At 40.9% G+C, this 26,791-nt stretch overlaps 1 protein-coding gene across 4 annotated transcripts in view; it reads left to right on the top strand.

The window, feature by feature from the left end:
- Positions 1-26,791, top strand: part of TNFRSF19 (TNF receptor superfamily member 19) — an 82,310-nt gene that overhangs the window by 43,045 nt on the left and 12,474 nt on the right. For all 4 annotated transcript variants that reach the window (XM_075592240.1, XM_075592243.1, XM_075592242.1 and 1 more), the window contains exons 5-8: positions 817-902; positions 24,040-24,204; positions 24,596-24,721; positions 26,631-26,724. In XM_075592240.1, the coding sequence (XP_075448355.1) occupies positions 817-902; positions 24,040-24,204; positions 24,596-24,721; positions 26,631-26,724 (471 nt within the window). The remainder of the gene's footprint in view (positions 1-816; positions 903-24,039; positions 24,205-24,595; positions 24,722-26,630; positions 26,725-26,791) is intronic.

Here is a 26,791-nt window from a genome sequence, read left to right as displayed (position 1 = left end):
GATCGATCGGAAAAGATTCGTCTCGGGGGTTCATTAAATCTTAGTGCTACAGAAGTACCCAAGATGCAAAGTTCTGTGTGGAAGATCATGTGACTAGATATAGTTGGTGCACTGCTAGAGAGAGGGCGGGGCTCGAGCCAGAGCCTGTCAGAAAAGGAAGGGGATGTGACTTTGTAAATGGTTGCAATAGAAACAAAAATGCTTGTTACATTAGAATACATTAACATGTCTTTAAAAATGTTTTTTTTTTAAATGCTACAAGTATTTTCTCCACAGTAGAGAACTGATTTATTTATAAAAACACACACACACACACGTAAGATATTGCTTGAACTGCAGCTTTTATAAGAAAATCCACTATTTCCTGTAAGAAGAAATAGGAGCCATGTTTAGTAAATTGGGGGAGGGGAGGGAGGGGTGCGCACGGGGAAAAGTCAGGGGTGGCCAAGTCCAAAGCTCAAGGGCCACCAACAGGTCAGGTTTTAAGGATATCCCTGCTTCAGCACAGGTGGCTTAATCCGTCATTGACTGAGCCACCTGTGCTGAAGCAGGGATATCCTTAAAACCTGACTTGCTGGAGGCCCTTGAGCACTGGACTTGGCCACCCCTGCAATAAGATATCGTTGTAGGAAAGAAACGGGAAGGGGATTCGCAGTACAAACATAAAACACTACTCAAGATAACAAAAAAAACTTTAATTTGTTTTACAGGCTGTCATTTTTCAGACTGTATAGCAATACGTGGACTAACTTTGATTTGTTATAAACTATGTCTCTTTCCCTTGTTGAATCTCAATCCTTTTTTTTTTTTTTCCAGTTTTTACAGAAAGACTAAGCTTGGTGGCTTTCAAGATATGGAGTGTGTCCCATGTGGAGATCCGCCTCCACCTTATGAACCTCACTGTGAGTACACACTCATACGTATGTATTAATTGCACTTTGCCATAGCTTCATACTTTCCTGCCCACAATAACAAGGCACCAACAATGTTCTGCTGGCATACATCCATTTAATTGAAAGCATAACTACTATTACAAAAACAAAACCTTAATTTTTCCAGTGTAACTCGCCCTTGTGCAAATCTCTACGTGATTGTTATTTTGTTTCTGTTAATATAGCAGTCGGTGTTTTTATTGATTTGGGAATTTTACTTGCTTTTAGAGATATCTTCCTAAACTCTCTAACGTGGTTTCTGTTTTTTTAAATGTGATGCTCCACTCAGGAGATATAAACGTTTGCAACCTCCCAAACACTTAATATTTCAATCTATAGATCACATTAACCTATACCTAGAGAGTAAGAAAATCACAATTTTTAACACGTAGGCTTCTGGGATTACTGCTTTAAAGATATATTCCAACATCTTTGATCACTCTTAAGTGCTCATTTGCATGTCCGTACCCAGAACCCCATGCAGTGGAAGCATTGTATGCTGAGTGATTATGGGGAAAGGCGAGTTTGTGGGCCTGTCTGAGACGTGTGAATGTGCTCACAAGTGGTATTTTTATGTGCTGTACAACATATTTGATCCAGATGTTTGTTTTTCACATATTTCATGTGAAATCATCGAGTAGGTTTCTATTTTTAGGGAAATGTTTTTAGGGCATTTTCAAGATTTGCCAAAGTTATGGATTTTTAAATAATCATTTTGGAATGCAACGTTTATCACTGAACAATGCAAGTAATGTGTATTGTATATTCCGTCATACTGTTTTTGGTGTCGTCTTGTACAGACGTTATACGGCTGAGCGCTTTATTTTTATTGGACTTACAGTAAATGTTGCTAAGGGGAAGCTCTAACAATTGTTTAACCGAATGTAGTGACTTCTCACACAGAAGATGCCACACTTAAACAGAACAGACTTTTTTACTGACTGTCCGTAGTAAGTCTGGAACTGAGCAGTGCGGTAGGTGTTAATTCAGGTCTCAATAGACGTGATCTATGACAGAAGGACAATGGTAGTAACCCTAGACTAACCTCACCCCACAGCCTTGCATTAGCCATTGGAAGCGCTTAGTGCCAAGACACCATGGAATCCTTTGTGAACTCATTCAGCGTCACAGGACCCCCAAGGTTTTAATGGGTGATGGATTATATAAATTATTGGTTACTGTAAGGTTAGAACAAAGTATTTCTTGGCGGCTAATAGAAAAGACTATCTAGACAATTGTATTTTTATTATCTTGGCAGCATATAAAGCAGACTAGTTTCCACTTTTAATTCACACGGAAAAAAAAATATTTTCATTTGGCCTCTCGTTTGTGTTTTCAGTATACATCTATGTATACCTTATTCTTATCTTATTCACTCCAAAAAGTCAAATGGTACCTGGAAAAAGATAAGCTAACATCATATCTTGTGTGGACAAAAGTAGTAAACAAGTAACAATTAAAAGACTTGTGTTATGAAATATTCATCCTTGTTTTGGGAATAATATATTCTGCAGTTCAGTTTGCAAAGTACCAACAAACATTATTTTTGCTAAACCTGATGTTTGACTCCTGTGTGAACCAAGTACAGCCCCTTGTGAAATAAAAGCAGACAGCCCTGGCCTGCAGAGCTATGCCTAAACGTGATAAATTCTCCACACCCTGTACTCGGCTGCTTCAGTGTTGTTACTTGTGAAGATATAGCTTTCTTAGACATTAATAGCCGAATGAACAAACTAAGCAGGTCCCTTTTGTGGAATGTCTAACATATAACCAGCAGTTGTGTACATATTGCTGGACAGTGCAAACATATTCTATTTCAGTCTCAGCCCTTTATCCATATAAAAAAAAAGTAGAAAGACATATTTGTATGCAGTTGCCTCTATTGAAGTGCTTTAGTGGGGAAGGGAGAAGTGTCAATGCCTGTGGGCCCCCATAAATTAACAATGTCTTTTGTAACATTGAGATACTTTGGCAAGTGTTTTGTTTGCCTGTGAACACTTGTAAGGGGCATGAACTTCCTGTGCTAAAGGCTTATAGAGTGTAACAAGTATATTAAGACTTTGATCAGAAATTCTAAGAACTAGTAGCAGTTGATTATTACCCAGCTGGCAATAAATCTCCCTCCTCTCTTTTATCCACTGCCTGTTTCAGATATATGAAAACAGAAATTGGTTTAAACATTTATTTTATGTAGATTGTCAAAAAACCACTGCAGAGACAAAGTAAACCTTTTTGTTGGAGCAGAAAGCTGGGGTTATGAGCAAGTTTGTAAAGTTGAGATGGAGTCAGATATGTGGAATAACCAGCTAACTTTCCATGTCTGTTTGCTCATTTGTTTCACAAGAATAAGTAGGATAATCAATTGGAAAATCAAAAGTACAATGGCATTTCTCCTATAATGATAAAATAATGTTCCTTAAAGGGTCCGTCCCTATTTAGACCAAAATGACGCACTTTTTTTTTTAATCTTCATTTTTATTGTTTATATGAAACTAAAGACATTAAAAGGCCTACAGAAGGTAAAAAAGGGAATAATACACAAAGGGAAACACATTACATTTAAGGTCTCACGTGGTCTGACCAAACGGTTCATACATATTGCCCTCCCCTCGTAGACCAGAGCCAAATGCAACATGCACTTGCCAACAACTACAAAAACTGCACGTCCAAGCTTTACTGACAATTGAAAGGCTGGGTGATGCCCTCCACGACTCGAAATTACATTTGGAACAAATTTTGGGGGAAATTGGCTACACCTACAGTATATAGACTCACCATGGTTCCCAAATCTCTTCAAATGTATCTAAAGAACCCATTTATATGCTAGTCTGTTTTTTGTTCCCATTACAAAAACTCTCTATATCCTAGCTCTAAATTTGGGTCATAGATGGGGGATTAAGCTTCTTCCATTTCACCGCTATCTCATCTGGTGGCTGAGTAGATATGGACCATACATTTATTCTCTTTATTCTATTTCTTAAGCATGGCATTGGGTCTACATAACCAGGCCGACCAGGTATCCAGCTGTCATCCAAGATATTTTGTAACATGTTGTGCACTATCCTACACATTGCCACCACAAATGGTGGAGGGAGCCCACTTGTCCAAATCCTCTGGTACATTTAGATGTACAGTAAAAAAAACGATAATTTGAGGGGGGGGGGGGGGGGTGTGTAACATACCACTGATGTTGAAGCATTTTCTTTAATAGCCACACAGATTGCGATTTTCACTACTGTCTCAAAGGTATCTCTACCTAAAAGGACTCTAATTTTATCCCTAAATCATCTAGATATTACATCTAGATATAAAGTGTGGTGTGACAGTTGAGTCAGCCTGTGCTTGTACACTTGGGAAATTGGCCCCTTCCAGGGTCCATACACATCCTCAAACTGTGTTAAATCTTAAAAAGGGCTTTTGAGTTCGCAAACGCTCTTAGCTGAAGGAACCTAAAGAATTCAGAGTGTGGAATTCTCTATATCGTCCCTTGGCTCCATTTCCCAAATTCACTAGGAGAGAGACTGCACAAAATATGTATTATATAGTGGCAGCATAGGGGAGTTTTTGGTTGTGCGTTATTTAGCTTGACAGCGTCCCAGGTCTTTAGTGACTCATTGTAGACAGGGGGAATTTCATGGTTGTTCTTTGTTGGGTAGCCAAAGAAGCATGCCCAAGGCTTTGCGCGGTAGGGACATGAATTCTATCTACTCAGCACTTGCAGTTTAGTGATTGATAGACTAGCTAACTTGGAAGTGCCGCTCTGTAATAAGACATTAAATCCGATACCACCAGTCCTCCACAAGTGGTGGGTTGATGTAGCAAGGTGTTTTTAACTATTGTTTTTTTTATTCCAGATTCATTTTGACATATCTTTTTTTGTAAAGCTTGGGTATCACTGCATTTAACTGGTACAGGTTGTTGTGTGTGAAATAGGTACAGTATTCTATACAGGTGGTCAATTTTTACCAAATTGACATGACCTACCAATGAGATCTGATACCTAGACCTTTCTTCCAAATCTTTTATTAACTTTGTAATCATGGGTAGTTGACTTCATAGATGGTCCCTGGGGAGTGTGTAAGAAAGATACACGGCTTTCATTCAGAAAAATAAGTTTTACATGGTGTATATTTATATTTACCGCTTCAGGCTCATCATTGTTGGTCTTAAAGCCTGACATAGCTTGGAAAGAGTTAATGAAGGCAAAAAGGTTCAGGAGGGATGTCAGTGGATGCGAGATGGTTAGCAGGATGTCCTCTGCAACAGGGTTTGCAGATTTTGTCTTTCATTTGGATTCCTTTAATGTTATTATCGAATTTAATGTGTGGCACAGAGGGTTCTACAGCTAGGGCGAAAAGAAGCGGCGGAAGAGGGCATCCCGGGCGAGTACCATTCTGAATAGATGTAGATTCTGAGGACATATTTTGGTAGCCAGCTGTAGCTGATGGTTGTTTGTATAAGGCAGAGACCACTTGGAAACATTTTCTCTCTAAGACCAAAAGCTCAGAGAACCTCAAACATATAAGCCCAGTGTGGTCAAAGGCTTTTTCTGCATCTAGGGATAACATTGTAGTACCCCACCGACTGCTAGCTATTTGAATGAGGTTTATAGCCCTGTGAGTGTTATTAGCTGACATCCCCGGAATAAAGCCTACTTGATCCAGATTAATTAAATCCAGTAGGAAAGTATTCAGCCTTGTTGCCAGAATTTTGGAAAATATTTTTTAAATCCACATATATTAATGTATAACTCTTACAGCAGGCAGGATCTTTACCTTTGGGGATTAAAATCATTTTAGTTTCTAGCGTGGGAGGTGGAAATTGGGCTGCATCTAAAATCTTGTTAAATAAAACTAATACATGGTGTGCTGAATTTATTGTAATATGAATTTGCAAACCCATCTGGACCTGGGGCCTTGTTCAGGTTTTGATGGCATGTACGACTTTCTCTATAATGACATATTTAAGGAGTTACGGCTGGGCGACTAATGCCTTTTTGGAAATCAAAATGTTTACGTTATGTTTGTTAACATGGCGAGCTGAGGAGTTTGGTTTCCTCTTACTACTTCCTTTTTTGACTGATGTCACCGTGCTGAATAAGACTGCGCTTATAGTGATGGCGACAGCGACACGACGTCGCGTCAAAACATGCATTGCCGTCGCGTGTGCTTATAGTCAGCGCGACGGCTTTGTCGCGATCGCTGGAAGTCACCTCAATTTGATTTTTCCAGAGACCGCAGCCTGCCTTCGCCAGCACTATAAGCGTAGCCTTAGACTTTGCAGAGATCGTTTTAAAATGTTTATGCTAAAGTATTATTTGAGGCAGAAGAGGGGAAATCCATTTTAGAAACCGAAATTGATGTTAGATAGGAATCACTCTGCCCACCTGGTCTGCTTGGAAAACCTCCGGCCAAATAAGATCCTCTGTTTTCTTTCATATTTGGAATACCCTTAGATACCCTTTCCCAAGCAGTTGCAAATTCCCTTGATGTGTTATCCTTTACCACGTCTGTTGGGAGACTATTCCATGAATCCACCACTACTTTAAATTCCTCTAATTTCCCCTGAGCCTGCCACCCTCCAGTTGTAAGAGCATGACCTCTTCTAGAATTTCTCCTTCTCTGAAATATGCTTCCCTCCTATACTTTGATACCCTTGTTGTATTTCTAAGTTATCATATTGTCCCTATTCTCTTCCAAACTGGACATGTTTTGTCTTGTTTGTTGCTGGGAGCTGTAAACCGATGTGTTTCCTACCCCTCTGGCAACAAAGGAGCAGAAGGTACCCCTTGTGTATGCATTACAAGCCCTTCTTGCATAGACGAGGTTAGCAGTGGTTCCCATAAAATTATTCATCTGAAGGCACCTTCCTATTTAAAATAAATTAAAAAGATTCGGCTATGTAGCGCAAAGTGGGGCGACCAACTAATATGGCACCTCCAGCCCAACATTGGGCATATGAAAATAAGTACACCTTTGTTCCTTAGTCAATGTGGAATACAGCATCTTAGAAGCAAGTAAGAACTTCCTATAAAGGAACCCATGCAATTTATTATATGCAAAAGTCATTTCATGCTTTGAACACCGGTATTTCCAGTCATCGATCCTCAAGCTGCTATAATTAACTGAAGGTTCTGAGCTTCAACCAATGGGAGACAGGCAGTGCAGCTCTCCAATGCTCTCTCATAAGCAGAGATGGGTACATCTGTATTGAATAGGTGCAGTAACCTATAAATAGGTGTAGTTGGAGTGCATACACAAGTATATGTTTAAAGTTTTGCTTGTGGACAGTTCTCCAGATCATATAAAAAGTTCATCCGATTTGCTTACTGAACTATTGTGAAATGTCTGGAATTAGCAGTTAATTGAGGCTTAATTAGTTTAAAATACTTTGTGACATCAAAATCTTACAATTAAATGACCATAATAATTGGTAAACTTAACGCAATTGGAAATAAAATCAATATCTGACTTCGAAATTTGAATAAAACAATTAGTATTTAAAGCAAGCTGACACTTTCCTAAAATAAAAATGTTTAAGTTACATTTATATCACATTATTGGGGTTTACCGCGTGAATGATAATAGCAGTCTGCGCTGATCGCCTTTTTCTTTCTCTTTTTTTTTTTTTTGTATTCTTTACCTTGCAGTACTTGGAGAGATCGCGTGTGTGTGTGTGCGTGTGTGTGTGTGTGTGTGTGTATACACACACCGTTAAGGGGAACCTTTAATATTTACAAAATAAAAATAAATTAGGTTTGAAAATAGGAAGCCGCACGGGATGATGCGAGAGCTTTAAATCATTTCGATAGCGCTTCGGGCTGGATGCTGTGGGGCTACCGGCTGCCCCTACAGAGTTATCTCGGGAAGCAAGTGGTCCCCCGGGGGTGAAATTAACACAGTTCAGCTCCGGAGACCCCCTGCTTCAAACCTATAACGCTAGGGAAAGCGGGATTGCTGCTTTTTTACCTTTACAATGAATTGAGATGTATTAAATGGAAAACTTATTTGAGTCACCTCTTTGCAAAGTAAAAATTCAAAACATAACATTTTGTGTTCTGCAAAAACCAGCTCTGATGTAGCATAACATATATATTTTTTTTTTTTCTTACATTTTATTTATGTCTCTGACGTGCGGTCTTCACTGCCAGTAGATGTAAAGAGGAGACAGATATTGATCACAACACCAATCACTCTGCCTCTGAATTCCTCAGCAGCAGTTGCTGAGCAGTGAAAAATGTCTTTTGTTCTTTCTAACCCTCAATCTTCCACTTGATCATTTTGTACATTAAACACAACAAAGCTGCTTGACTGTATTTCATGTGCTCACATTTTGCATGAAGTACGTCGCAGTGTTTCTCTATCTTGCATTTAGGGAATCGCATTACGTTTCATTGCTGATCTCTTCTCCTGAGTCTAAAACAATTGGCGTATTCTTTGTTGAGAGAGAAAATGTTTAAATAGCTTCTTTGTGCCTACATGACCCGTTCAGCTGTGTGTATTTATCTAATTACAAAAGGCATAAATGTAATGTCAAGCTAAACAATGTGTGTGCCAAGCATTCATAACTTGCAGATAGGTAGGAGGGGGCTTTTTTTAATTTTTTATAGCACATATTTGAGTGTAGCAACGTCTGACTGTTTCCATGGTGTTTCAGGGAACAAAGTATGTGTTGCGTATTGGAGTTGCTTTCCCATGTATGCAGAGCAACCGCAGGAGCGGTATTGCTTCAGAGCAAAACATTTTTGAGGGGATATATTTTATTTTTAAGGCAACAATTTGTGCTGTTTATGATTTGGCAGTGTATGTATAATTGTATTCATATCGCGCCAACAATGTATACAGCGCTTTCAAAAATTACAAGCAAATTGGGAATTGTCGGCGGTTGAAGTGCACTGGGATTAAGTGAAATGATATGTGACAACGTTTTGCTGCCCATACACAACATACACAACATACACATGTTGGTAAATGGACATTTAGCAGAGTATTTGTGCATCTTGTTTGTGTCCTTTTTGAATAAATGTGTATTATTGCAATAATGCATACATTAGCACGATATCAGGAGCCCTGCGGCTAGTACTGCATGTATAACTATTCAGATCAGCCTGACATCTGCAATTATAGAGTTAAAATAAAGAATAATTATGACTAAGCCTGTTTTTCGTACCAAATAATTGCGCTTTGACTCCAACAATATAACAGAAATCCTCATCCGCCTCCGCTGTCTAATTTAGATTTTACCATTAGGGAAAATTGTGCATGAGGGAGAATAAAACGGATGTATATTTAATTGCAGGCTATTTGGCTCGTTCACTGAACATGCTGTAGGAACAGCTCTGCATATTAAATGTGTTTCTCACCTTCAGGGCTTTTCTGGAGAATTGTTATGGCTCAAAATAAGCATTTTGATGACTCGGAGCAAAGTCACTCTCCAAAGCACAAACACCATTGAACTTTCCCACATTTTAATGTTGACTGCACCAGAAAAGCGACAAAGCAATAATGTTGCACAGACAAATGTCCAAAGTGTTTACAAAAACAGGGCTTGGACATAACTTTAGCTTGGACATAGTTTGCCTTTTGTTTCTTTTTACAAGGGAAAGAATGACATTCCTCCTCCGTTTTAATACAAATTTTAGTGAGTTCAAGCTTAATTAAAAGATTTTAAAATAGATACACACACACACACACACACACACATACACACACACTTGCAGAAGAGGGGATACCGTGACATGGTTTGCAGACTTGGAACACTTCAGCCAGAGGATTGAACTAAATGACCCTCTCTTATGAGAAGATAAACAGATCAGTATTTAACTATATAATTTGTCATGTTGGATGAAGCACTGAAGCTTTTTGTCTTTTGTCCATTTTTATACAAAAACAAAAAAAAATCAGAATTTGTCCGATTGTAAAGGAGCCACAGATGATCAGGCTAAATGTTGGTATTGCTAAAACCGTTACATTTACAGATGTAGGAAGACCTGCCTGCCCCCAGCGGCATGGCCAAAAAACCAAATGGCATCATGGATCTTTTTCAAGGTGAATAGGTCTGTCACGAAGAGTTAAATGTTAATGATTAATAAAAGCTACTGTACCAATGAACAAGCCTCTGGAGTTCAGATCTTTTTCATATACATGATCTGAAAATGGAGTGAACTTCTCTGCACTTACAGTACCACTGTGCGGTCTAGGATGTTTGGCCGTGACCAAATTGCCACTGGCGCTCCGCCGCCATAACTGACCACAAGGCGAGTCACCACAGGTCACAGCCAGTGCTTCTCCCAGCCGGGCACCTCCACTGCAGCATGTCCTCAGCGCCTCTCCGACCTGCAGGGCATCTTCACCGTAGCATGTCCTCAGCGCCTCTCCCAGCCGCGCACCTCCGCCGCAGCATGTACACAGCGCCTCTCCCAGCCGGGCACCTCCGCCGCAGCATGTACACAGTGCCTCTCCCAGCCGGGCACCTCCGCCGCAGCATGTACACAGTGCCTCTCCCAGCCGGGCACCTCCGCCGCAGCATGTACACAGTGCCTCTCCCAGCCGGGCACCTCCGACATGCAGGATGCTCTGTGCGGCCGCCAGCAGGCAGGACACTTTTTTTTAAATTTCCCGCTGCTGGTGGAGCGGCGGTGGTGCTGCGGTGGTGCCCTGCAGCTGGGAGAGGCGCTGAGGGCATGTTGCGGGAGAGGCGGTGACGGTGAGGTGACCTGTGGCGACTACTCCTGTGGCAAATAGTTCTGGCGATGGAGCACCGGTGGCAATTTGGTAGCAGCCAAAGGTCCCATTCTGCCACTGGGGGCCTCCAATTGCAGCAGTTATAGACATTCATATTCCAGGCACAAATAACCTGCTCCAGCCTCCGCAAACAATATTATCATAGCAATATCGACAACACTAGAACAATGTTCCAGGTTAGGTCAAACACACCTTGCCCCACCCCCAAAAAGAGATACTTTATTGGGAAGTCTCATTTCAGAAATCAAAACCTCTGCATTTCCTAGCTTATATCCCTTTGTCTTGGCTTTTGGTAACATTGTATTTTGTAATTAATTTTAAAAAAATTATAATGTTACAGCAGCCACCGGGATCAGAGTTTTTGGGGAAGAAAGGTTGCGTCTCTGGCATATGGACACTTAGGACTCTGTGTATAGCAATAGGAAGGGCAGAGGCCCAAATTGATATCTTTGTTTTTTTTCTCCCAGCTGTCAGCCATGTCTTGTGGAAACGTACATTTAACACACACAAGCAGTTCAGTCCTTGTTTATCCTACTGCGCAGATGTAGAAAGGATCTAGCACAGTGTTGAGTGTAGTTTGCATTTTGTTAATACGCTCTTTCAGAAGGTCTAATACATCTACCCAAATCTGCACATGACTGCTGGTTATGCTTCAGTTTTACTTTGATAAATGAGCCTAGCAGCTTTGCAATTGCGCCTGCCTTCTTCCTTAGGCCTCCTCCAGGCGCACGATTTACAACAATTAAAGTAAATTGTTGTGTTTAAGCTGCATGTGAGCGCACTGCGCTCAGCTGCTTGGCGAGACCAATCAATTTGATTTTCCCGCTCGCTGGCGCGTCACGTGAGCATTCGTCCAATGATGGCGAACCGGCTCCATGACATCATAGCCACGTCCCCTCCGAGCGCGCAACTAGCTAGCCAGGAATCGCCTGACGTCATGGCGCTAGAGCGCCCTCCCACCCTGGACGAGGCCTTAGGCTACGGACACAGTGCGCGCACGACAAAGCACCTCCCGGTTGCTGCTCTCCTCCAGCCGAGCGATCTGATGGACTTCAGATCACTCGCGACTGGGGCGTGGAGGGGGCGCCACCATGACATCACATGGCTGGTTCACCCTCATTGACTGAACTGCCGCTGTGACGTGGGCAATGCTAGGCCGCCGCACCAAAAGACAAAAATCTTGTCTTTTTGTCCAAGGCGGTAGCGAATCGTGGCTTGCGCATGCACACATGCCGACTGGGGCCTGCCCCATAGAGGGCTCTGCCTTGTGTGTAGCGCGCACGCTGTATGTAGCACGCGCCGCAGCAGCCACTGGGGACCTAGCCTTAGACTTGCATGAGCCTCCAATAGACTTTGTGGCATTGTGCTTTTAGGAGGTAGACAAGTGGGACTTCAGCTATTACATGCCCTGGTACAGCCCATTTTGTCTCTCTGTATGTCTGTCTGTCTCTCTGTATGTCTGCCTGTCTCTGTCATGGGTTTGTTATGTTTGTTTGGCAAGTGGGGACTCTGCATTCACAAAAAGCTGGGTTGTTCTTCAAGGTACCTTTTTTATCTTCTGCACTTGACTGTTACCAAGCAACAGTTCCTGAGATACAAGTCTGCTGGCATTATGCTTCCAGTAGATAACACTAAAAGCTGCAGTTCAGTCTTTTTTTTTTTTTTAATTAATTTTTTTTACTTCAATAGTTTCACGTGGGCAATCTCTAATTACCTAAAGAACTGTATAGCTGCCGGTCAATTCGTTCTCCATGTATTGATCGGCGAAATTTGGTGACATCATTAGAGCTGGCATATGTTTTTCTTCTGCTTCTGTCACTCAGTAGAATCTCATGAATACCCATGAGCACTCCTGCACTGACATGTGCTAGAGGGAGGGCAGGGCTGACAAAGGGGTGTGCCAGAGCTTGTGACAGGACAGGAAGGGGCAGTGCCTTAGCAAATGGTTGTTAAAATAGAATACAAGAAAATTGGTCTTTCAAAGTTGTTTTTTTAAAAACAGAAAATGCTAAAAGTATTTTTTCTGACTACAGAACTGATTTATTAAAAAAAAAAACACACATGCAGGATATTGACTGAACTGCAGCTTTAAATGTTTTATAATATATTTGCCAGTTGTGGAAATTAAATATACTGTGTTATTTTTGGCTAATCTCTGTGGCTATTGAGAAAGTAAATGGCAATAGTATTACAATTAAATAGTATTACAATGTCTCAGAAATTATTCTATTGTACTTGTTTTGCTATAGTAGTGATCACTATTTTATAGTCTAGTATTGGTTTTGTTTTTTTTAAAGAACCCTACACATTTGCCTTTAGTGGATCATAAAGTGCTAATAGAGACCTGAGACTGCCCCTGTTTCAAATCGTGTGTGTGTGTGTGTTTTAGTACACAAAATGGGAGATGCTCGTGCGCTTCACAGGTTCCTTCCAATTACATTCAACGATTCCACCTGCCCACTCATTTTGGCTACTTTAAAGATGCAATCCTGAATGCAAAAATACTGTTGCAAGTCTTTGTATGCTTTAAATCGCTGTTAATTGTACCTATGTCAGAAAACCCCAAAGTGTGACTAGAACAAAAAATGCTCATGAATATACCTGCATGTCTTCTTCAGGCCTGACTCATTCACCTACACTAATCTTATGTGCAACAGTGGTTAAGCAGCAGACATGTTTAAGTGACATGCACAAACTGTTAAATGGATTTTTTCTCATGTTTTCAACCAAATACAAAGAATCTCCAGTATATGATTATAATTTCTGACTTGAATAGAAGTTTAGCCGTTGAAAGCTTGCTAATATACTGTGGGTTTGTCTGTCCACTAGAAAATTTATCACAAACAACCGAGAATGGGCTGTAATGAGTCTTATGGCATAACACCACTTAATAAATATGTACCTTAATGCTTGCTTTGTTTTAATATGAAGTACTGGTAAAAGCGAGAATGTTTGAAGCAGTGATACTACCTTCAAGGTTTTTTAATTTATTTTTATCACGGAATCAGATCAGAGGACTCCTCTCTGTGCCTGAATCCTGTTATTTCATAGCTCTACTTCCTACCCCTATGATCTCGAGGATATATTTATCTTCTTGTACAGTATGCTGGTGCTTCTGGTGCCTTTTTGGAAAATTAATAGGGTCACTAACCACTGCCTAACTTCCACTGGCCAATATGAAGTTGCAATGTCCTTAGAGCTTGATATTCTGGCTTGCTATTGGACGGCAGCCATCTTTGTTTTTACTTTTATTTTACCAACATACAAAAAGCGAAATATCTTGCGCTGTGGAATCCCCAAACTTAAGAGTAACGTGAAGAAAAAAGAAGCACAGGAGCGCACCAAGGTAAGAAAATGTGTATTAACCAAATACAAATAACAAGTAAGTTGTCACTTACATGTGAATAAAATTCAGTCTAATTAATTCATTGATTGGACTGAATTTTATTCACATGTAAGTGACAACCAGCTTGCTATTTGTATTTGGTTAATACACATTTTCTTACCTTGGTGCGCTCCTGTGCTTCTTTTTTGTTGGTGTTTGATCCACCGACGGAGGTTTCCAGCGGTAGACGTTTGTGAAGTAGGGGAAAATCTCCACGCTACAGGAGCTGCAAGAGGAGAGAGAGAACTTGCCCTAAAACTGTCTTAGGGAGCAAGAGCGTGGATTGAATACCCTTTGACTCTTAAGAGTAACGTAGTTCAGCTCTGGGGAACCCCCACGCTTTTAATTAAAAAAAAAAAGTGTGTTAAATGGGTTGCTGCTGTAATATTAATTTATTAAAGTCATTAAAACATTCCTACCTTTTTTTTGTGAATGAAAGCCAGTGTATCAGAAGACTTCAGTGTTTAATATTTAGGTGGAAGTACAAATATCAAAGTGCAAGGATAAAATGTATAAAACATAGTTAGTTGACATTTGTTTGGATTATGTACACATTGTGCAAAACAGAAAGAGAATCCCTGCGCTTCTCCCTTTGGTATAGCAATCAATGGGGTGTGTGTGTATGTACGTATGTACGTATGTAAGTATGTATGTATATGTATGGTGTAAAGGGATTCTCTTTCTGTTTTGCACATTTGTATGGCCAATTCCTTCACTAGCTGCATGCTCCTTATACGGAGAAGCGCAGTGATTATATTTGTTTTATGTACACATTGAACAATGATTTAAATTTTAAATTAAAAGGTAAGATGCTTTAGCCAGAATCAATATTTGTTGAAACTGAACCCTTATCTAAAGTGTATAAACTTGCAATACCATACATCCTCTCTTGACCCTATTATAAATCACTAATCTAGCATCAACAACACCTTATCTTTGCTATTGTGTATAGCTCACTGATTAAACTAATAATTCTGTGGTTAGTAAGATTGAGTTATGTATGGAATGCAATAATTACCGTATTTTCTCGATTGTAAGACCTTTTTTCCCATTTTCACATGTCTGAAATTGGGGTGCGTCTTAGAGTCGATGTTTAAAAAAAAAAAAAGGCCGAGGCTGAAAGGGTTTCCAGCGCTCGGCAGTTCAGCAGCTCTGACCACGGCCGTTAAGTCCTCACCCCCCCACCCCCACCCTCACCCCCACCCCGCGACTCTTTGTTAACGGGACCGGTTGCTATCTACCTTTTTTAAAATACTTGAGCTTTACCTGTATAACAAACTGGTGTGCCATTCTCTATACACTTCTTAATGTATCCAGTATGTATTATATGCAGTTGCATTATTTCTTATAGCAAGGAGTACATCCCTTTCCACATGCATTGCTTTTCTTCAATGTCTTTCAAGGTATTTCAATGTCTTTCAAGGTATTTTCCCACAACTATATTTTTTATATTTGTAGCAAAAAATTGTATACGATGGCTGCGGTTTCTTTAAATACAGTATCTGTCCTGCAGGATATTAATGTAGTTTCTTGTAACTTTATACAATTACAAATAAAATCAAAGAAAATACTATTGTTAAAAATCGGCTACTTTTTATGGCCTTGGTTGTAAAAAGCTCTGATGGATGAAAACATGTAATGTAGTGTTTCCTTTTCTTCCCCCAAATTTTTTATTAAATTAATAGTGCGTCTTAGAATCCATGGCATATTAGAATCGAGGAAATACGGTATTGTTTCTATTTGCAGCTCAACCCCCTTATAACGCTGTGCTTGGGGTCCAAAGAATCACATCGCGTTATAAGGGGATCGCGTTAGAAATAATGTACAATTGATGCACTGTACAATAAAGTATTTAAGATGCCAATAATAGTGTTGTAAAGTATTCATAAATACGAAAATTGGGAGCCACGCTTGCATCGCGCTGTAAGCGTATTTGCGTAACGGATCGCGTTACAACGTGGTTGAGCTGTATTAGGGAATAGTTGCCCAGCTCAAATGTGTAGAAGGGGCATTCTTGTCTTCCACCATAGTGAACTAATGGAAGGGACATGTTTAATAGATTAAATGCAACGGATTGGCGCTTTTATTTTTCAAAGACTTCTATTTTAATACTTTGTGTTTCTATTGCAACCAAAAGCTCTGGCAGGTCTTTTACACCTTTACCCGATCTCCAGCTATTGTTTAATCTTCAGATCTACGTGTTCAATTTGTTTCATTTGTTTGGAAAGTAATTACTGTACAGTATAATGCTATCATTAGGAAAACATAAATATACTGTAAGTAACTGATAAGCATTCATTTAGTAGGGCCAAAAGAACCATCATACCAGATAAAAATAATTTTAAAAAAATTTTTTTAACTGATAAGCTGAGTCTTTTTTTTTTAATATTTAGCACTATCCACCAATATGTAAATTCACTCTTAAGCACTTCTCCAGTGAGTTTTTTTTTCCTCTCACTTTTTATACAGACTATTACCTTATTGTGTATGCTAAGCTTATCACCTTTATTGCAAGAGAAGAATTCCATGTTTTCCTTTGTGGGTAGGATGTGTCATTGATGAGTTCTGAACATAAAATAAAAAAGGAAATAGAACTTGCACTCACCCGGTCCTCCATAGTGGTCGTGTACTTTGTCCTGCAGACAAGGTGCTAAGATCCTGTGTCCATACCGCTGAGAACATACAACATACTACCAGCACCGATTAATGTACAATAATAAGAGCCTGTGTGTGTCTCAGACCCATAGCTTCAAGTCCATCCAACCTAGAGGCCTGAAACTTTACATGCATACTAAGGGGACCCTGGGCGTTTATTAAGGGGAACCTAGTGGTGTACACCAGAGGGTTTATAATTGCATGCTCTGACCCTATAAATGAACTCAATCCTCCGAGTGTGACGCTAGCTCTCATTGACAGCGCAAACGTTCTATAAGAGGGAGGGGGTGTAAAGAGGGGAAGAGCCGGGTACTTTTAGCTAGTAAATGAATACATGAAAAATACACTCCCATGCTTCTAGCAATCTCTGCAAAATGCCACTTCTTTAATGTACGGGAAAAAAAGTCTTAACCTAGTTCCTAGTGCAGCCAATAAGCTTTCAAACCACGCAATGTAATTGTTTTGAAAACAAGTGTTCCTAATCCAAGTACTGATTTTCATTTAATACATTTTTAAATGAAAAAAAAAAAATATGCCTCCCCATGCAGTCCGGGCAGCTGTTCTTCATTGTTAGATTTTCCACAAGAATTAGAGCAAAGTAGGATTTCATGCTGTATTGCGCCAAACGAGAACCCCTTTTTCAGGCTTGAACAGGGCAGGGCCATAACGATGACAATGCGCACTTTATTCTTTTTATTGTAGCCCAGGAAAAGAAGAGAATTGTGGCAAACAAAAATGCATCATTTTAGCTATTGGCAGCGTTATTTCCTACACAGAACTGCATAGATATTTGGCGGTACCATCACAGATCCCAGGCCGGAAAGAAAAGATACATAAAACTGTCAGCACCATTTATATTCATTTCTAGATATGACCAGAGAACTATTTTAGTCAGTCTAGAGTAAGAAAAGAAATCTAGAATAGGTCCAACATAGAACAGTTTTTTCTTAGCTGCTGCATGTGGCCTTTCATTGTTCAAGTCCTTATTACCTCACTCATTGGTAGACTCAAGGTTATTACATCTGTGGAGTATCATTCCTTTATTGCTAGAGTTAAGCAGAGCAATGCAATGATTGACTCTCGGAGGTTACAGTCCAGCTTATTGAATTAATATGCCAAGTTTTGTTGAAAACGCACAAGTATAATGCACATCAATGCATTACCGATGTTATTAGTGAATGTCTCAGAAGCAGGGCAGGAATCCCCACACCATTTTTCCTGCATATGATTGAAGTGCTCTTGTGCAGGATTTATTCAAATGTAATTGTGGTGAGCACAGGGTTCATGTGATTTATTGGCAGTATGAGCCGTGAGACCTCTGAGGTTGGGAGTGCTCGTCATACACGTTTACATGGATCTCATGTTTATGCGGTAAAAGGTATCGTAACTTTTACCAAATTCGGTGTAAATCTGAAATAATGGCACACCATGTAGTGTAATTTATTTCCCAGGATACACATCGGATCGCTGCTACCACAAAAATAAGTTTGTCTAATATTGACAACATTTATGTATACTTTTTTCACCTTGAGTTGAACATTGCATTCTGACTCAAATATCGTTACTCGGAGCCCAATGCTTGTTTTCTCTCTGCCTCGGTCTTCCTCCATCCTAGAGCAGCCTGATTCTAGGAGGCCCAGGAGTGTTTGGTAGAACTATAGTGGATTGATTTCTTGTATGTATGTGCATCTTTGTTGCTTTATCGCGACCACAGTGTACTCAGCGCTATACAAAACACACAATACAGTTTAGCAAATTTTAATACAATGGGTGCAGCAGACAATCGGACAATCAGACAATAGCAAAGGAACTTGCTGCCCCGGAGAGCTTACAATCTAAGTGGTATATTGGGAGACTTCGAGACTGCAGGTGAGGGAATAAGTGCAGTAGATGGCAGTGCTTGGCCACAATGCTTGGTAAGTGACTGTGGGTGTGGGACAGTAGCCATGGGTCTATGTTATTGAAATATTTCATTTAAGAGGCGAGTTTTAAGGTTTGACTAAAATGTGGGGAGAGAAGGTGCTTGGCGTATACGGAATGTGCGGGAGTTTCACAGGTAAGGGACAGTGAGGGGGAAAAGTTTTATGGCGAAAGAACTGTAGAGGTGAAAGTGAGACAAAAAGACAGTTATGGGTGGAGCGCAGGAGACTAGCAGGGGCAAAGCAAGAGATCAGAGCTGATATGTCGGGAGTAGCAGATGAGTAGAGAGTCTTGACGGTAAGGAGGTTGTAGGTGATCTGAAATTTGATGGGAAGAGAATGTAAAATGATTCTAGTAAAAGAATTTGGGGTAGATTGCATAGAAGAAAGTTGTGAGGCAGGGCAGCCTGTTTAGTAGTAAATTACAAGAATCCAGGCTGGAGATTATAAGGACATGCATAGCGTTTTAGCAGTAGATTAATAGAGCAAATGGCGAATGGCAATATTTCGGAGGAAGAAGCGAAAAATGTTAGCCATGCTTTGAATGGACAATAAAAGGGTAGTCAATTGTCACTCCTAGGCTAAACATTAAACATGTTTTTGTGACAGGATAGATGGTACAACTATTTACTGTGGTAGAAAAGGGTATATTAGGCCAGGTCTAGGGGAAAATATGAGGAGCTCATTTCTAGACCTATTAAAGGAGCAATCCAAGCAATATCCTACATGTTTGTTTATTTATTTTAATTTTAAAATTCAACTATTAATGCCATTTTTTTAATGAGTTTTAATATACTGAGCAGCCTTTGATTTCTATAGCCGGTTTTTGCACACCTCCCCAGCAGTGCAAGATCTTTGTAACACTTTCCTGTGTGTGATAATTTGTTGCCAATATTCCCAGCAGTTTGAGCTGTAAACTGTAACCATAAATAATGTTACTGTAGTAATATAAGAATACATTGTAGCTGCTGAGTTACACTGGCTGAAGGATTGATTTGAAACTGAAATGCAGCCATTTAGTGAACCCTGGGAAACCGAATGTTGCTGATATCACGGAAGGACCAATCGATTGGCAGCTTGGTAATTGGTTTTCAATAAAGGTAATCAAATTCTTCATATATTAAAACAAACATTTAATTTTTATTTTTTAACTGCTTGTATTGCCTACGTTTTTAAGGCAGCAGAGCAACACCCACGAGGATATAGCCAGGCAGCAATCAGACACGTGGTACTGGATTGAAGGTGTGAGGGTAAGGGTGGATAGGTATATTTGCATAGAGCTAATACCTAAGGCTAAAAGACTTGATGCCACCAAGTGATAGTGTGTAGAAAGAGAAAAGGAGAGGTCCCAGAACAGAGCCCAGAGGTACACCAACAGACAGATATACAGGAGATGAAGACATGTTAGCATCAGTAACTGAAAATGTGAGATGGGAGAGGCATGATGAGAACCAGGATAGGGCTTTGTTGCAGATATCAAGAAAGTTTAGAATATGAATGAGAAGAGAGATCACTAGTATCGAAGGCGGCAGAGCAATTGAGGAGGATAAGTCGGGAAAAATTAAGGTTGATCATGCGGGAGAACACGAGATGTTCTAGCAGTTTTGAGGCAGAAGAGGTACAGGGTGGTAATAAATAAGGTATATAGGGTCTAGGATGTTTTTGAGAATAGGTGTGACCAACGCATGCTTGGAGGGGAAAGTGCCAGAGGACAGGGAGGAATTGAAGATATAGGTGATTGTGGGAACGAAGATCGGAGCAAGAGTTCTACTATTTGTGTGAGGGGATAGGACCGAGAGGGCATGTGGTAGAGGGAGACGAGAAAATCCGCTTAGAAACTTCCAACTCTGTAACAGGAGAAAAGGCGTCAAGAATGGAAGGAGGAGATATAGGTAGAAGCAGAGAGGAGGAAGAAGGGACAGAAGGAATATCCTTGTGGATAACATCCACATAGCATCCACCTTGCCTTTAAATAGGTTGGCAAAGGCTTGAGAAGTGAAAGAAGGAAGGAAAGTGAGATGAGGAGGGAGTCTAATACAGAGAGAAGACAGCATGGATTGGATTTGTGAGTGTTGATGAGTGAGGAGAAGTAGTGTTATTGTTAAGAAAAGTTTGTCATAAGGCAGGCTGTATGTACATATAACTGAACCAAAACTAAGTAAATTAAAAAATAAATTCATGTGGAACAAATGGCAGACATACTTGTCAAATGAGTTTCTGCAAAGAAATCCGATCTTTTATGTCCGTCATGCTGTTTGGAAGTTCTTGCTTTTGGCAAGTGCATAAGGTTCTTGCAGTGAATTGTGAATTAATTTGCTACGGCTCACTCCGTTACTTAAGAAGTTAAAAATAAAAACGTATGAAAATGTGCTTACTTGGTACAGAATTTTAGAGCACACGGTTTGGTCTCTACGGTGGTGTGCCGCTTATTTTTATAGTCCACTTTTGGAGCACATTTAAAAATACTGTGGTTTGCCCATAAACTCTTTTGGCTTTTGGCCACAGCTGAAAATATGTATCTGATTGCACATGTTAGAGATTGTGTCTCTCTCAGCAAACCTACTTGTTATGCGGTGAATAAAAACTCTAAATGTCAGTGGAAATCAAATCCAGCTACAAATGTGAAATTAAAGTAACAACTTTTGTATCAAAGCTCAGAATATATACCGACATAACGATCAGATTCACAGCCCACTTCACCTTTTTGAAAATGCTGATCTGGCCAGATGAACATACATCTTGCTATATGCACAATTATACTTTGCTGATCATCTGTATCATGCAAGCATTTTTTTCCCCTACGGTTTTTGTAGATCTCCCATCCAGCTTGTTAGATTGTAAGCTTTTCAGGATAGCATCTGTTAGTGTTTACTATGCATTTTGCTTGCATATTGTATCACCATTCCTTCATGTTTCAGAATTGTGTTACACAAAGTAGTAAGTAAGACAGTAAACTTCATGCAGTGCTGAAAAGGGGCCTGACCGGTTGAGCGAGGGAAGGGGAGTGGGGCCTGACCGGTTGAGGGAGGGATGGAGAGTGGGACCTGACCGGTTGAGCGAGGGATGGGGAGTGGGGCCTGACCGATTGAGTGAGGGATGGGGAGTGGGGCTTGATCGGTTGAGCGAGGGATGGGGAGTGGGGCCTGACTGGCTGAGGGGAGTGGGGAGGAATGGGAAGTTGCTTCCCAGCACTGGGGGAGGGATTCCCTTCACTTCAAATAAATGGAACTAACATCTTATTTACTGCTATTGATTGGGGTTCTAAGACAGCAGGTGTAGAGGTTCTAGTTGAAGTACTACATACTGTATTGTGGGTACTTTTAAGCACTGCATGGAGAACTTGTTTACTGTCTTCTTTGCTAGGTTTTCCAGCACATATTTGGTTTCCATCATAATGTACTAACCTATTCTCGTTAAACATATACTTCAACTAGACATGCCCACTTTCTTTTCAAACAGTTACTGTATTCAGTAACTTCCCTTCTCCTGCATCACGAGTCCACATTCTATAAACTGCGATAGCGCTGGTCCAATGTAAATGGGGCTTTTTGTTGAGATAGATCCGGATCAGCACTATCGCAGTTTCAGAGTAAGTGCCTTTGTGTCAGACTAGTTTTGTCTCTTTATTGTACTCTCACCGACTCTTTACCAGTGTTTCTTTTTTTTTTTTTTTACGTTGTGCACCCCCTGATATTAATTAGGGGTTCACAGAACAAATATTTTCTCTTATTGCCTACACAGACTATTGCTAACAGAACTGTGACCGATCCCAGGCAGTATATTTAGGATGACCAGATTTTTAAATGTAAAAACCGGGACACATTAAAAAAAAATATAAAACAAATTAATTGCTTTTTTCTCACTCTCTCACTCTCTCACTCTCTCCCTCTCTCACTCTCTCCCTTCTGCTCTCTCCTCTCTCTTCCCCACTCCCACTGCCTCCTCTCTCTACCCCCCACTCCACTTCCTCTCCATCCTCTATCCCCCCATATATACACACAAACACAAAACCATATACACACATACCAAACATGCAACTTTAGTTTAACACACATACCATCTACAAATACACATTTATATTCAACATATACAAACACTCACTATACAACATATACATGCACATAATGCATGAAAAACACATATGCATTACCAACGCACACACTTGCCAAAACACACCTACCAACACACACATTGATTTACACACACACACACACACACACACACACACACACACACACACACACACACACACACACACACACACACACACACACACACGGAACCAGGAGATCTATAGAGGAGCAGCTCAAAGCAGGAGTGCTCTGCAGCGCCACCTATTGCCCAGAAGCTGTAGCAGCCAACAAAACCCTTCTCTCCTCCTCCCTACTCCGGCTGCAGCTGTTCTTATCTGATCGGCTCGGCACTCTGCTGCCGGCATCCTCTTCTGATCTCCTCCAACCTCCATTCTCCTCGTACCCACCCAAACTGGTAGGACACCACACTAATAACCGGGACTGTCCCAGCTAAACCGGGACATTTTCACAATTTTGGGGGCACCGGGACAGCTCACTAAATACTGGGACGTCTGGTCACCGTAAGTATATACTGTCCTGTGCTTAATAAGGCCCCAAACTGCACCTTCAGTGTGTACAGACAGCATGGGTGGTGTAGCTGTCAATTACTACGTGAGCTTTAACAATGCCTTGCTGCTGTGGATGCAAAGCATTGTGGGGAGCGACTTTGGAAGCTCCTGTTCTAATTGACAGTTATACCACCCAAGTTAAGATGCCGTTTCGGGCCTTTCGTTTTCCCCACATGGGCTCAGGATCCCACCATACTGCCTGGGATCTGCTTATTACAGTTTACTTTTTTATTTGCTTTATTATGCCATTTTGTTTTTCTTGTTTATATTGAACTATATATTTTGTTGGCACTCTATTAACCCTTACAGAAAGTCGTGACTATGTGATCACTTGGTAGCAATAATGTGATTGTGATGCAACCCCAATTGCCCGATCGTAAGGGAGAGGGTTCGTCATTTCCTTTCTGATTACGGTCACCACTCCACATGTGATCTTCTCTGTAGCGAGCATAATGGTGATGGCTTTAATTGGACATCACAAGGACCGGCAAGGGGGCTGCCCGCCCTGTCAATGTCCAGCAGATGTTACAAGGGCACCCAAAAGGGTTAATCGTTTGATTATTGGGGTCTTGAATTCTTCTTATATTGGCTCATATCATCCTTGTAATTTTTTGTTGAATATATATCAATACAATATAGGATAAGAGCTCTGTAAACAAGGTGTATGTGTGTATGTGTATATGTATATATAAATATATTAATCAGTTATAGATGCAAGATGGCTTTGTATGTTGTTGTAACTTTCCTTTGCTATTGTTTGCAGGTAACACAAAAGTTAATCTTGTGAGAATTCCTTCTACTGCGTCTAGTCCCCGAGATACTGCCCTGGCGGCTGTTATATGCAGTGCATTGGCCACCGTGCTCTTAGCTCTGCTCATCCTCTCTGTTATCTACTGTAAAAGACAGTTCATGGAAAAGAAGCCAAGTTGTAAGTTTTTTTTTAAATATTTAAGTTTTTCACAATTCATTGTGCTAATTTATTCCAATTTTTAATGCAATAATCTATGTATTTAACAATTTTCCTAAAAATGCATAATGACGACTGGTAAACCGACACTAAATGCTGAATTTTGTGTGAAGGACTCTATTGTGCTTCAGTATTACAAGGGTACGAATTGTCTGCGTCCAAAAAAAATGTAATTCTTCAGTCCAATGTACAATAAAAAAATATTGAAGAAATTAACAATCATCATTTCTTTTTTTCTTTAAATACAGAGTTTCTTCGTGAAGTGACAGATTACAAAACATATTTTTCAATTGCTGTTAGGACAGAAAGAAAGGGAGTGTAACCAATATATTCTTATCCCTCTTGCTCAAAGGGTCCAACAGATCACAAGATCTCCAGTACACGGGTTCAGAACTGTCCTGTTTCGACAGACAACGAATTACTGAACACACTCCCAGAGCATGTTGTCAGTGCCAGCAAGACCCAACACAGGCTTGTGGTAAGTTATACTTTTGTACAAGAGCAATCATAGAAATAAATGGCACACCACTGTTAATAAAGACATGCAAGTATAATTCTGCTTCTGGTGCTTACCTCCCAATGGTCCCGGCGTCTCAAGGCTGGACCTGATAATGGCACAAAAATGAAGGAAAGGAGGAGCACACAGGAGACTTAATTTGAGTTTTGAAAAACTTCAATAAGGTGTTCACAGCATCAGAGCTTTAGTACAGATAACGTTTCAGGACTAATGTGTCCCTTCCTCAGTCCTGAAACGTTATCTGTACTAAAGCTCTGATGCTGTGAACACCTTATTGAAGTTTTTCAAAACTTAAATCAAGTCTCCTGTGTGCTCCTCCTTTCCTTCATTTTTGTACTTTTGTACAAGGGTACAGGGTTTATTTAATGTATTTTGTTGGGGGGGGAGGGAGGAGAAGTGAAGGAGAGGCACTGCAGGCAGCCTTAGGCTACGCTTATAGTGCCCGCGTCGGTCGCTGGAAAATCAAATAGAGATGACTTCCAGCGATCGCGACCAATCCGTCACGCTTACTATAAGCGCACGCGACGGCGGCAATGCATTTGATTTGCTGCAACGTCCCGTTGCTGTCACCGGCACTGTAAGCGCAGCTTTAGGCCTCGGTCCCGCTGCGCTCGTTGGCGCGGGCGGCCATGTCGTGAGTTCCCCACCAGCAGGGGAATCCTCGCGAGCCGGTCCCGGTCCCCCCTGGCGGCACAGCTGACTACACGCTGTGGCGCGTCAGCCGCTATGGGACACAAGAAAATGGTGTTCCCTAGCGTTGACGCGTCACGTGGTGTGGCTGTGAGCCAATGGGAGGGGAGGCTTCGGGAGGAGGAGAGGCTTCGGGGAGCGGGGAGGAGTGTGGAGTGAAAGCAGGTGAGTGCCTGTCTGTGTGTGTGCCTGAGTGCGTGAGTGCCTGCCTCTGTCTGTGTGTGTGTGTGTGTGTGTGTGTGTGTGTGTGTGTGTGTGTGTGTGTGTGTGTGTGTGTGTGTGTGTGTGTGTGTGTGTATATGAGTGCCTGTGTGTGTGTGTGTGTTTTACTTACCCTCAGCAGCTCCAGCCCGAGTCCGTGGAGGGAGGGGGGGAGAGTAGCGGGTCCCTCCGCTCAAGGCACGCCCCCCCTCCCTGTCAAACCTCCACTCCCGCCCACCTCCCGCTCCGGCTCCCTACAGACCGCATATCGCGGTCTGTGTAGTGTCAGCGCACCGCCTGTCTGCAGTGCGGGAGCGCTGACGGAGGGAGCGGGGCCTTAGCCTTAGAAGTACAAGGCAGTGCAGCTTACAGGATAAGAAACTCATTGTAAAACATTTTAAATGCTTCCATCTTTGGTTTGTCCTAAAAATAGGTCTTGTAATAAAGTGCCAATTAGCGAAGATCGTATCTGACTGTGCTTTAGAGCTTGGATTCTCTAAGTTCTTTGCAGTGCCAGGAACCTGCAGAACATTGGAGAATAGCCTTTTCATCTGTGACCGTTATGATTGGAAACTATATCTTATTACAATACGTTGCTTTTGACTGCCTTAGAGGGTTATGGAGTTATGCAGATGCGCTTTCCAATGCGCCTCAGGGCAGAAAGGTCTAATAACATAGCTTGAATAGATTCCACAAAACTGAAGTGTAACTTGTCTGCCAAATCGCCCTAAAATCTGCAGGTAACTGCTGATAATGAAAAACAGTTAACGACCCAATCGCTAACTGCTCCCTAGAGAGAACTTTAGATTAGTTATCAATTTGTACATTTCCCATTACTTTTGCTTTAAAAAGCAAAGCTTAAAAAAAATAAAATAATAAATAATCTACGTTTTTATATTGGTTTTTATGTAAAACTAGCATACACGTGTTTTTAAAACGTTACTGATTTATTTTTTATTTTTTTATTTTCCCCCCCTAGGGCCTGTTCATTTGATTCCATCTATGTGTTGTGATGAAACATACAGCCTGGAGCACAGCTGCATATTCCGCTCTCATAGCACTCTTCACGAGGGGTAACTTATTATTTAATAGACGCTCTCTCTAGAATAATGTCATACCATCAGTGGTTCATTATAGCTG

This window comes from Ascaphus truei, chromosome 3 (genome assembly GCF_040206685.1).
Source record: "Ascaphus truei isolate aAscTru1 chromosome 3, aAscTru1.hap1, whole genome shotgun sequence".
Classification (NCBI taxonomy): domain Eukaryota; kingdom Metazoa; phylum Chordata; class Amphibia; order Anura; family Ascaphidae; genus Ascaphus; species Ascaphus truei.
The sequence above is the reverse complement of the archived record's forward strand: the minus strand, read 5'-3'. Positions and strand labels throughout refer to the sequence as shown.